Here is a 12500-nt window from a genome sequence, read left to right on the forward strand (position 1 = left end):
ACTTTAGTTTCTGTGAATTAAAAACCCTTAATAACATTTCCCAAGTCACGTGAGGTTGACTGATCATTCGAGGCAATGGGAGGCGGTGTGAACAGTCAACTGAATGGCCAAGACCAGTATGAGTCACGTGAGGTTGACTGATCATTCGAGGCAATGGGAGGCGGTGTGTGGGATGAACAGTCAACTGAATGGCCAAGACCAGTATGAGTCACGTGAGGTTGACTGATCATTCGAGGCAACGGGAGGCTGTGTGTGGGATGAACAGTCAACTGAATGGCCAAGACCAGTATGAGTCACGTGAGGTTGACTGATCATTCGAGGCAACGGGAGGCTGTGTGTGGGATGAACAGTCAACTGAATGGCCAAGACCAGTATGAGTCATGTGAGGTTGACTGATCATTCGAGGCAACGGGAGGCTGTGTGTGGGATGAACAGTCAACTGAATGGCCAAGACCAGTATGAGTCACGTGAGGTTGACTGATCATTCGAGGCAACGGGAGGCTGTGTGTGGGATGAACAGTCAACTGAATGGCCAAGACCAGTATGAGTCACGTGAGGTTGACTGATCATTCGAGGCAACGGGAGGCTGTGTGTGGGATGAACAGTCAACTGAATGGCCAAGACCAGTATGAGTCACGTGAGGTTGACTGATCATTCGAGGCAACGGGAGGCGGTGTGTGGGATGAACAGTCAACTGAATGGCCAAGACCAGTATGAGTCACGTGAGGTTGACTGATCATTCGAGGCAACGGGAGGCTGTGTGTGGGATGAACAGTCAACTGAATGGCCAAGACCAGTATGAGTCACGTGAGGTTGACTGATCATTCGAGGCAACGGGAGGCTGTGTGTGGGATGAACAGTCAACTGAATGGCCAAGACCAGTATGAGTCACGTGAGGTTGACTGATCATTCGAGGCAACGGGAGGCGGTGTGTGGGATGAACAGTCAACTGAATGGCCAAGACCAGTATGAGTCACGTGAGGTTGACTGATCATTCGAGGCAACGGGAGGCTGTGTGTGGGATGAACAGTCAACTGAATGGCCAAGACCAGTATGAGTCACGTGAGGTTGACTGATCATTCGAGGCAACGGGAGGCAGTGTATGGGATGAACAGTCAACTGAATGGACAAGACCAGTATGAGCACCACTTCTTTCAATTAGGAAACCTGCGGAGATAAAATGCTGAGTAAAAGCATCACAAATCGTAACTTTTTCAGTAATGATGCATGAGTCTAAAACGACTTGCTTAGGCAGGGAAGTAGAGGAATGACCCCGCCTTGGTGAATTAACGCTATTCCAGAATTTAGAGGGATCACTAACAGAGTCTGCCATAGGGCTAAGGAAGTACTTTGATTTGGCCTGTTTAACCGATGTGTTGAGCCTATTTCTCAATTGCTTAAATAGCTGCCAATCAGCTAACAAGACAGTTGTTCTAGCCTTGGCCCAGGCTTGATTTCTTATCAAATAGAGGTCTGAGAGTACAGGAGAATACCATGGATTAGTTCCGTTTTTGACCCTGAGTTGCTTGAAAGGGGCATGTTTATCAGCCAGAGAGGTGGAAATGGCTGATAAAAATGGAAGTGCCGAAACAGGGTCTGGTGTGCAGCTAGTAGAAAAAAGCTCTGAACAATATAAATCATGAAGGAATGCATTTTTACATTTCTCTTCACAACTATACGAGGGGTTAGAGTTTTTCTATTTGGTATCTCTAATTCAAGCAATAGGACAGTGGTCCCTGATATAATTTGCAAAATCACCACTAGCCAACTACTTATGGGGACGGTTAGTTAAGATAGGGTCAATCTATGACGACTTTGCTACGTTTTTTACATTCACCCAGGTGGGTTTCGTTATCAGCTGAGTTGAACTCAAGACAGATATTGTTAAACTGATCTGAGGCGTAAGCCAATCAAGATTTAGATCTCCCAACACAGCCAGTTCAGATAGCAGAAAGGGTTTTAAATAATCAGAAATAATACCAACAGCCTCTGCCGAAGCGACTTGGGGGGCAGTAGACCACAGCAGTAAATATATTCATATTTTGGCTTATGGCCACTTTTATAACCAACAGCTCACACATTTTGGGCATAGAGATGATAAGAGAGCATTATGCCATAAGAGAAGATCTTACATAAATAGCCACTCCTCCCCATTGTTTTATTACCACAGATACAGACACAGAGCAGCACAGTAATGCTGTAACAAGGTTATAGATGTGATTGGACACTTCGGGTGTTGCCAATCATTCTGACCTGTCAGAGAGGCTGGGGAAAGAAAACACTGACCAGTCTTTTGAAGGGAGTGCTTAAGGCTTCACTTTAGATTAGAGTATTTGTTTCTTGATGTTTATTAAGGGGTTGTTTATCAGTGTGGGACAGGGTTCAAGTTGGGGTCTGTTGGTGCTATCGGGCATTGTCAGTGAGGCTCAGTCTCTGTCTGTTTGTTTGAGAGAGAATATTAATTAATCCCTTTTTGTCTCCACCTCCCTCCCTCCCTCCCTCCCTCCCTCCCTCCCTCCCTCCCTCCCTCCCTCCCTCCCTCCCTCCCTCCCTCCCTCCCTCCCTCCCTCCCTCCCTCCCTCCCTCCCTCCCTCCCTCCCTCCCTCCCTATCTTCCACTCCCTCCCTCGCCTCCCTCCCCACCTCACTCTCTCCCTATCTTCCCCTCCCTCTCTCCCTATCCTCCCTCCCTCCCTCACCCCTCACTCTCTCCCTATCTTCCCCTCCCTCTCTCCCTATCCTCCCTCCCTCCCTCCCTCCCTCCCTCCCTCCCTCCCTCCCTCCCTCCCTCCCCTCCCTCCCTCCCTCCCTCCCTCCCTCCCTCCTCTCTCTCCCTCCCTCCCCTCCCTCCCTCCCTCCCTCCCTCCCTCCCTCCCTCCCTCCCTCCCTCACTCCCAGACTTTCACAGCTTGGTGTAACTCCCACTTGAGGAAGGCAGGGACACAGATCGAGAACATAGAGGATGACTTCAGGAATGGCCTCAAGCTCATGCTGCTGCTGGAGGTCATCTCAGGTGGGTCTGACTCTTAAGTCACTGCAAATTCACTGCAAAGTTACTCTAAAAAGTCACATTATTTCACTGTTAAGTCATTTAAGTCACTATTAAGTCTCTGGCAAGTTATTTAAGTCACAGTGGAGTGGAGTCACTCTTAAGTCACTCTTAAGCCACTTAAAGTCACTGCTAAGCCACCGTTGAGTCACTTTAAGATGGTATCAGGTCAAATACAGCAGAAATGAATGGAGAATGGCACAGACATCTCTTAATTGAGTAATACTTCACCAATCATTTTGTGTTGCAGAGAGAAGTTTAAAGCATTTTTTAAAATTGTATACAGGTGAGAGACTGCCCAAACCTGACAAAGGCAAGATGCGTTTCCACAAGATCGCCAACGTGAACAAAGCCCTGGACTTCATCTGCAGCAAGGGAGTCAAGCTGGTGTCCATCGGAGCTGAGGGTGACACTTCATTTTTGATTTATCCTTTATTTGTGGTTCTAGAGTCCCATTTACCAAAGGAGTTTATATACTTGTTAAAGGATAGAGTGAGGTATTATATCTGAGAGACAACTGAACAGTAGGCCAGCATAGACTGAGTTTTGGCCAGTGCTCCATGTTGCCATGGTTTCTGACGGGGCTCTGTGATTGACTTGCAGAGATCGTCGACGGTAACACGAAGATGACTCTGGGAATGATCTGGACCATCATCCTGCGCTTCGCCATCCAGGACATCTCCGTGGAAGGTCAGTATGTGTGTGTGTGTGTGTGTGGATGGGTCGGCGTGTGTGTGTGTGTGTGTGTGTGTGTGTGTGTGTGTGTGTGTGTGTGTGTGTGTGTGTGTGTGTGTGTGTGTGTGTGTGTGTGTGTGTGTGTGTGTGTGTATATATGTGTGGTGTGTGTGTGTGTGTGTGTGTGTGTGTGTGTGTGTGTGTGTGTGTGTGTGTGTGTGTGTGTGTGTGTGTGTGTGTGTGTGTGTGTGTGTGTGTGTGTGTGTGTGTGTGTGTGTGTGTGTGTGTGTGTGTGTGTGTGTGTGTGTGTGTGTGTGTGTGTGTGTGTATATACAGGCGTGGACTTGGTAAAAGGTTACTCTTGGATCTGGAACATGGTCGTTCAATTCATCTTAAAAAATACATTTTTGCGACTTTGTTACCAAACATTTCCCCTCAGTTCCACCCGTCATAAACTCATAAACACTAACTCCAAACCAGTGCACACACTGAACGTAAACACAGTTGAACAGTACGTACACTGAGTCTACATAGACTTACACAGCTATCAGACGCACAGTAGCACTGTCTATTCATACACTATTCATTAACATTGTGACTACACACTTTAAAAATGCTGGGTTAAAAGCAACACAATTTGGGTAAATATTGGACAGAACACGCGTTCGGTTATTTTGACCAAGTCAGTTGTTGCTTTCTTCAAGATGGGTTGTTAATGTTGGGTTGTTAATGTTGGGTTGTTAATGTTGGGTTGTTAATGTTGGGTTGTTAATGTTGGGTTGTTAATGTTGGGTTGTTAATGTTGGGTTGTTAATGTTGGGTTGTTAATGTTGGGTTGTTAATGTTGGGTTGTTAATGTTGGGTTGTTAATGTTGGGTTGTTAATGTTGGGTTGTTAATGTTGGGTTGTTAATGTTGGGTTGTTAATGTTGGGTTGTTAATGTTGGGTTGTTAATGTTGGGTTGTTAATGTTGGGTTATTAATGTTGGGTTGTTAATGTTGGGTTGTTAATGTTGGGTTGTTAATGTTGGGTTGTTAATGTTGGGTTGTTAATGTTGGGTTGTTAATGTTGGGTTGTTAATGTTGGGTTATTGAACTATAATCCACCAGGTCAAATCAGAAGACTGGAGGTGTGGTTTAGTAGGGACATGGTTTTCAGATTATGGCTTTCAACATATGTTGGCAATACAACAGAACAGATGAACCGGAATGACATTTACTCTAATGGGTGGTCAAAAATAACTATCTGAAAGACACGCCCCTACTAAGCCACACCTCCAGTTAAAAAAAAAAATCTGACCCAGTGGATCAGAGCTCAGTAACCCAACTGGCTGGGTTCAAAATAACCCAACGTGTGTTCTGTCCACTCTTTACCCATGCACTATACAACATTATACATAGCCTGCCACTAACATATCAACACATGAATTACACACACATTCATAAAGGTGTCATAGGCTCACGGTGTAGACACTTTCTACATGTGGCTCACTCTAAATAACATGACTCTTATAGCAGAACCACTTGGCTACTGTATAGCCGACTCTCAGTCTAATACACACTGTTAACACATTCATATTACTCAAATATTACTCAAGCCTCAGCTACATACACACTTTGCAAATGCCTCCCCTCTCTCCCCCTGTCTCTCCTCTTTCTCCCCCCATGCAGAGACCTCTGCTAAAGAGGGTCTTCTTCTATGGTGCCAGAGGAAGACTGCCCCCTACAGGAACGTTAACGTGCAGAACTTCCACATCAGGCAAGCACTAGGCGCCACCCTGTGGTCATCTCTGTCTTACTTTCATCTTTCACTTGCTTTAAACTTTACCTCCAACGTTTTCCTTGTCCTAATGCTTTTCCTCTCCTCTCTTGTATTCTGTCTTCTCCTCTTGCTCATTGTTCTCCTCTCATCTCTCTCTCCATTATATATTTTCTCCTCATCCCTCCTTCTTCCCTCCCTCCCTTTGGGTCGTCCTCGCCTCCTCTCCTCTCCTCCATTGGGTGACTGATTCAGTTGGAAAGATGGCCTGGCACTGTGTGCCCTGATCCACAGACACAGACCTGACCTCATTGACTACTCCAAACTGAAAAAGGTGCCCCCCTCCCCTTCTTAGAGTCCACTAGGGTCAACACCAGTCCTTTCTCCTCTTAGAGTCCACTAGGGTCAACACCAGTCCTTTCTCCTCTTAGAGTCCACTAGGGTCAACACCAGTCCTTTCTCCTCTTAGAGTCCACTAGGGTCAACACCAGTCCTTTCTCCTCTTAGAGTCCACTAGGGTCAACACCAGTCCTTTCTCCTCTTAGAGTCCACTAGGGTCAACACCAGTCCTTTCTCCTCTTAGAGTCCACCATGGTCAACACCAGTCCTTTCTCCTCTTAGAGTCCACTAGGGTCAACACCAGTCCTTTCTCCTCTTAGAGTCCACTAGGGTCAACACCAGTCCTTTCTCCTCTTAGAGTCCACTAGGGTCAACACCAGTCCTTTCTCCTCTTAGAGTCCACTAGGGTCAACACCAGTCCTTTCTCCTCTTAGAGTCCACTAGGGTCAACACCAGTCCTTTCTCCTCTTAGAGTCCACTAGGGTCAACACCAGTCCTTTCTCCTCTTAGAGTCCACCATGGTCAACACCAGTCCTTTCTCCTCTTAGAGTCCACTAGGGTCAACACCAGTCCTTTCTCCTCTTAGAGTCCACTAGGGTCAACACCAGTCCTTTCTCCTCTTAGAGTCCACTAGGGTCAACACCAGTCCTTTCTCCTCTTAGAGTCCACTAGGGTCAACACCAGTCCTTTCTCCTCTTAGAGTCCACTAGGGTCAACACCAGTCCTTTCTATTCTTAGAGTCCACTAGGGTCAACACCAGTCCCTTCTCCTCTTAGAGTCCACTGGGGTCAACACCAGTCCCTATTAGAGTCCACTAGGGTCAACACCAGTCCTTTCTCCTCTTAGAGTCCACTAGGGTCAACACCAGTCCCTTCTCCTCTTAGAGTCCACTAGGGTCAACACCAGTCCTTTCTCCTCTTAGAGTCCACTAGGGTCAACACCAGTCCTTTCTATTCTTAGAGTCCACTAGGGTCAACACCAGTCCCTTCTCCTCTTAGAGTCCACTGGGGTCAACACCAGTCCCTATTAGAGTCCACTAGGGTCAACACCAGTCCTTTCTCCTCTTAGAGTCCACTAGGGTCAACACCAGTCCCTTCTCCTCTTAGAGTCCACTAGGGTCAACACCAGTCCTTTCTCCTCTTAGAGTCCACTAGGGTCAACACCAGTCCTTTCTCCTCTTAGAGTCCACTAGGGTCAACACCAGTCCTTTCTCCTCTTAGAGTCCACTAGGGTCAACACCAGTCCTTTCTCCTCTTAGAGTCCACTAGGGTCAACACCAGTCCCTTCTCCTCTTAGAGTCCACTAGGGTCAACACCAGTCCTTTCTCCTCTTAGAGTCCACTAGGGTCAACACCAGTCCCTTCTCCTCTTAGAGTCCACTAGGGTCAACACCAGTCCTTTCTCCTCTTAGAGTCCACTAGGGTCAACACCAGTCCCTTCTCCTCTTAGAGTCCACTAGGGTCAACACCAGTCCCTTCTCCTCTTAGAGTCCACTAGGGTCAACACCAGTCCTTTCTCCTCTTAGAGTCCACTAGGGTCAACACCAGTCCCTTCTCCTCTTAGAGTCCACTAGGGTCAACACCAGTCCTTTCTCCTCTTAGAGTCCACTAGGGTCAACACCAGTCCTTTCTCCTCTTAGAGTCCACTAGGGTCAACACCAGTCCTTTCTCCTCTTAGAGTCCACTAGGGTCAACACCAGTCCTTTCTCCTCTTAGAGTCCACTAGGGTCAACACCAGTCCTTTCTCCTCTTAGAGTCCACTAGGGTCAACACCAGTCCTTTCTCCTCTTAGAGTCCACCATGGTCAACACCAGTCCTTTCTATTCTTAGAGTCCACTAGGGTCAACACCAGTCCTTTCTCCTCTTAGAGTCCACCATGGTCAACACCAGTCCTTTCTCCTCTTAGAGTCCACTAGGGTCAACACCAGTCCCTTCTCCTCTTAGAGTCCACTAGGGTCAACACCAGTCCCTTCCCTCTTAGAGTCCACTAGGGTCAACACCAGTCCCTTCCCTCTTAGAGTCCACTAGGGTCAACACCAGTCCTTTCTCCTCTTAGAGTCCACTAGGGTCAACACCAGTCCTTTCTCCTCTTAGAGTCCACTAGGGTCAACACCAGTCCTTTCTATTCTTAGAGTCCACTAGGGTCAACACCAGTCCCTTCTCCTCTTAGAGTCCACTAGGGTCAACACCAGTCCTTTCTCCTCTTAGAGTCCACCATGGTCAACACCAGTCCTTTCTATTCTTAGAGTCCACTAGGGTCAACACCAGTCCTTTCTCCTCTTAGAGTCCACTAGGGTCAACACCAGTCCTTTCTCCTCTTAGAGTCCACTAGGGTCAACACCAGTCCTTTCTCCTCTTAGAGTCCACTAGGGTCAACACCAGTCCTTTCTCCTCTTAGAGTCCACCATGGTCAACACCAGTCCTTTCTATTCTTAGAGTCCACTAGGGTCAACACCAGTCCTTTCTCCTCTTAGAGTCCACCATGGTCAACACCAGTCCTTTCTCCTCTTAGAGTCCACTAGGGTCAACACCAGTCCCTTCTCCTCTTAGAGTCCACTAGGGTCAACACCAGTCCCTTCCCTCTTAGAGTCCACTAGGGTCAACACCAGTCCCTTCCCTCTTAGAGTCCACTAGGGTCAACACCAGTCCTTTCTCCTCTTAGAGTCCACTAGGGTCAACACCAGTCCTTTCTCCTCTTAGAGTCCACCATGGTCAACACCAGTCCTTTCTATTCTTAGAGTCCACTAGGGTCAACACCAGTCCTTTCTCCTCTTAGAGTCCACCATGGTCAACACCAGTCCTTTCTCCTCTTAGAGTCCACTAGGGTCAACACCAGTCCCTTCCCTCTTAGAGTCCACTAGGGTCAACACCAGTCCCTTCTCCTCTTAGAGTCCACTAGGGTCAACACCAGTCCCTTCTCCTCTTAGAGTCCACTGGGGTCAACACCAGTCCCTATTAGAGTCCACTAGGGTCAACACCAGTCCCTTCTCCTCTTAGCGTCCACTAGGGTCAACACCAGTCCCTTCTCCTCTTAGAGTCCACTAGGGTCAACACCAGTCCCTTCTCCTCTTAGAGTCCACTAGGGTCAACACCAGTCCCTTCTCCTCTTAGAGTCCACTAGGGTCAACACCAGTCCTTTCTCCTCTTAGAGTCCACTAGGGTCAACACCAGTCCTTTCTCCTCTTAGAGTCCACTAGGGTCAACACCAGTCCTTTCTCCTCTTAGAGTCCACCATGGTCAACACCAGTCCTTTCTCCTCTTAGAGTCCACTAGGGTCAACACCAGTCCCTTCTCCTCTTAGAGTCCACTAGGGTCAACACCAGTCCCTTCTCCTCTTAGAGTCCACTAGGGTCAACACCAGTCATAGCCCCTTACTATTTTCTATCATTTCTCCATACATCTATTACCCTTTATCTTGTTTTCTGTAGAACTCTTATGATCTATAAGTCATATATATAATATATACCATTTCGTGTGCGCTTTCATGCATGTGCATATGTTTTGTATGGGTGGCCCCAGTGGGAATTAAACCAACAACCCCTGACCTATATCTTTCTCTCTATGTGTAAACCTCTCTCTCTGTGTGTCTGTCCCTAACAGGATGACCCCATTGGTAACCTCAACACTGCCTTCGAGGTGGCTGAGAAGTACCTGGACATCCCCAAGATGCTTGATGCTGAGGGTGAGTACATTTTTTCTGTCAAACCAGGGAATTTTGGGAATGTTTCAGGAAATGTTCAACCCGAGCATTCGTCTCTGCCGACTCTGCAGCAGTGGTGGCTGGTGGCACTTTAACTGGGGAGGACGGACTCACAGTAATGACTGGAACAGAAATAATGGAATGGTCTCAAACACATCAAACACCTGGTTTCCATGTCACCCGGAGTATTTACATTGACATTCCAGTTTTTACACTGCTGCTACTCTCTGTTTATTATCTATGCATAGTCACTTTACCCCTACCTACATGTACAAATTACCTCGACTAACCTGTACCCCCGCACATTGACTCGGTACCGGTACCCCCTGTATATACACTGCCTTGCGAAAGTATTCGGCCCCCTTGATCTTTGCGACCTTTTGCCACATTTCAGGCTTCAAACATAAAGATATAAAACTGTATTTTTTTGTGAAGAATCAACAACAAGTGGGACACAATCATGAAGTGGAACGACATTTATTGGATATTTCAAACTTTTTTAACAAATCAAAAACTGAAAAATTGGGCGTATAAAATTATTCAGCCCCCTTAAGTTAATACTTTGTAGCGCCACCTTTTGCTGCGATTACAGCTGTAAGTCGCTTGGGGTATGTCTCTATCAGTTTTGCACATCGAGAGACTGACATTTTTTCCCATTCCTCCTTGCAAAACAGCTCGAGCTCAGTGAGGTTGGATGGAGAGCATTTATGAACAGCAGTTTTCAGTTCTTTCCACAGATTCTCGATTGGATTCAGGTCTGGACTTTGACTTGGCCATTCTAACACCTGGATATGTTTATTTTTGAACCATTCCATTGTAGATTTTGCTTTATGTTTTGGATCATTGTCTTGTTGGAAGACAAATCTCCGTCCCAGGCTCAGGTCTTTTGCAGACTCCATCAGGTTTTTTTCCAGAATGGTCCTGTATTTGGCTCCATCCATCTTCCCATCAATTTTAACCATCTTCCCTGTCCCTGCTGAAGAAAAGCAGGCCCAAACCATGATGCTGCCACCACCATGTTTGACAGTGGGGATGGTGCGTTCAGGGTGATGAGCTGTGTTGCTTTTACGCCAAACATAACGTTTTGCATTGTTGCCAAAAAGTTCAATTTTGGTTTCATCTGACCAGAGCACCTTCTTCCACATGTTTGGTGTGTCTCCCAGGTGGCTTGTGGCAAACTTTAAACAACACTTTTTATGGATATCTTTAAGAAATGGCTTTCTTCTTGCCACTCTTCCATAAAGGCCAGATTTGTGCAGTATACGACTGATTGTTGTCCTATGGACAGAGTGTCCCACCTCAGCTGTAGATCTCTGCAGTTCATCCAGAGTGATCATGGGCATCTTGGCTGCATCTCTGATCAGTCTTCTCCTTGTATGAGCTGAAAGTTTAGAGGGACGGCCAGGTCTTGGTAGATTTGCAGTGGTCTGATACTCCTTCCATTTCAATATTATCGCTTGCACAGTGCTCCTTGGGATGTTTAAAGCTTGGGAAATCTTTTTGTATCCAAATCCGGCTTTAAACTTCTTCACAACAGTATCTCGGACCTGCCTGGTGTGTTCCTTGTTCTTCATGATGCTCTCTGCGCTTTTAACGGACCTCTGAGACTATCACAGTGCAGGTGCATTTATACGGAGACTTGATTACACACAGGTGGATTGTATTTATCATCATTAGTCATTTAGGTCAACATTGGATCATTCAGAGATCCTCACTGAACTTCTGGAGAGAGTTTGCTGCACTGAAAGTAAAGGGGCTGAATAATTTTGCACGCCCAATTTTTCAGTTTTTCATTTATTAAAAAGGTTTGAAATATCCAATAAATGTTGTTCCACTTCATGATTGTGTCCCACATGTTGTTGATTCTTCACAAAAAAATACAGTTTTATATCTTTATGTTTGAAGCCTGAAATGTGGCAAAAGGTCGCAAAGTTCAAGGGGGACAAATACTTTTGCAAGGCACTGTAGCCTCGGTATTGTTATTTCATTGTGTTACATTTTATTACATTTTTTACTTTAGTTTATTTAGTAAATATTTTCTTAACTCTATTTCTTGAACTGCATTGTTGGTTAAGGGCTTGTAAGTAAAAATGTCACGCATGTGACAAATAACATGTGATTTGATTGGAAACCATTCCATTAAGTCCATTCCAGCCATTATTATGAGCTGTCCTCCCTTCACCAGCCTCCTCTGCTCCCCAGTGATTTCGCTGGAGTTGCATCGCCTTAGTTAATTTCATGTCTCTGAGCTCTTCCTGTCTGTCACCCCTCAGACATTGTGAACACCCCCAAGCCTGATGAGAAGGCCATCATGACCTACGTGTCCTGCTTCTACCACGCCTTCGCTGGTGCTGAGCAGGTAACTCACACCTTCCACTGTCTCTGCTGGTCCCATAGGAGAAACAAGTAACAGCATCTGCATTTTATTCAGCAAGATCTAAGATCCACTACTGACTGTCTAAACTTGTCACGGTCTCCCACCCCCATTACTCTCTCTTGCTCTCTGTCTCTGTCTCTGTCTCTGTCTCTGTCTCTGTCTCTCTCTGTCAGGCTGAGACAGCAGCTAACAGGATCTGTAAAGTGCTGGCTGTGAACCAGGAGAATGAGAAACTCATGGAGGAGTATGAGAAGCTGGCCAGTGAGGTGAGAGTTAATGTTACTTTCCAAAGCCCATCCAGAGAAGCAATGCTATGCACCTTCTTATGATAAACAGTATGAGATATAACCTCTCAAAGGCCTAGTTCACACTGCAGAAAAACGCATCCAAAATATCTGTTGTGTTAAAAGTGTTATATATGAGCTGTACAACCTGTGTGAACTCGGTGATCTGAAGTAAAAACTCAACGAACCAACTCTTCTTTAACCACACCTTTGACCTTTAACCACTTGACCTCTGACCTCTCCCTAGCTGCTGGAGTGGATCCGCAAAACCATCCCGTGGCTGGAGAACCGCACGGCGGAGCATCACATGAGAGCCATGCA

General features: G+C 46.4%; 1 protein-coding gene across 1 annotated transcript in view; it reads left to right on the forward strand.

Moving 5' to 3' along the window:
• Positions 1-12500, forward strand: part of LOC118369182 (alpha-actinin-3-like) — a 79423-nt gene that overhangs the window by 49436 nt on the left and 17487 nt on the right. Inside the window, exons 2-10 of the mRNA XM_052497378.1 lie at positions 2898-3012; positions 3335-3454; positions 3652-3738; positions 5394-5481; positions 5737-5815; positions 9419-9500; positions 11792-11877; positions 12069-12161; positions 12427-12500. The exon at positions 12427-12500 is cut by the window's right edge and continues 157 nt beyond it. Of these exons, the coding sequence (XP_052353338.1) occupies positions 2898-3012; positions 3335-3454; positions 3652-3738; positions 5394-5481; positions 5737-5815; positions 9419-9500; positions 11792-11877; positions 12069-12161; positions 12427-12500 (824 nt within the window). The remainder of the gene's footprint in view (positions 1-2897; positions 3013-3334; positions 3455-3651; positions 3739-5393; positions 5482-5736; positions 5816-9418; positions 9501-11791; positions 11878-12068; positions 12162-12426) is intronic.

Source organism: Oncorhynchus keta, chromosome 35, assembly GCF_023373465.1.
Source record: "Oncorhynchus keta strain PuntledgeMale-10-30-2019 chromosome 35, Oket_V2, whole genome shotgun sequence".
In the NCBI taxonomy this organism is placed as follows: domain Eukaryota; kingdom Metazoa; phylum Chordata; class Actinopteri; order Salmoniformes; family Salmonidae; genus Oncorhynchus; species Oncorhynchus keta.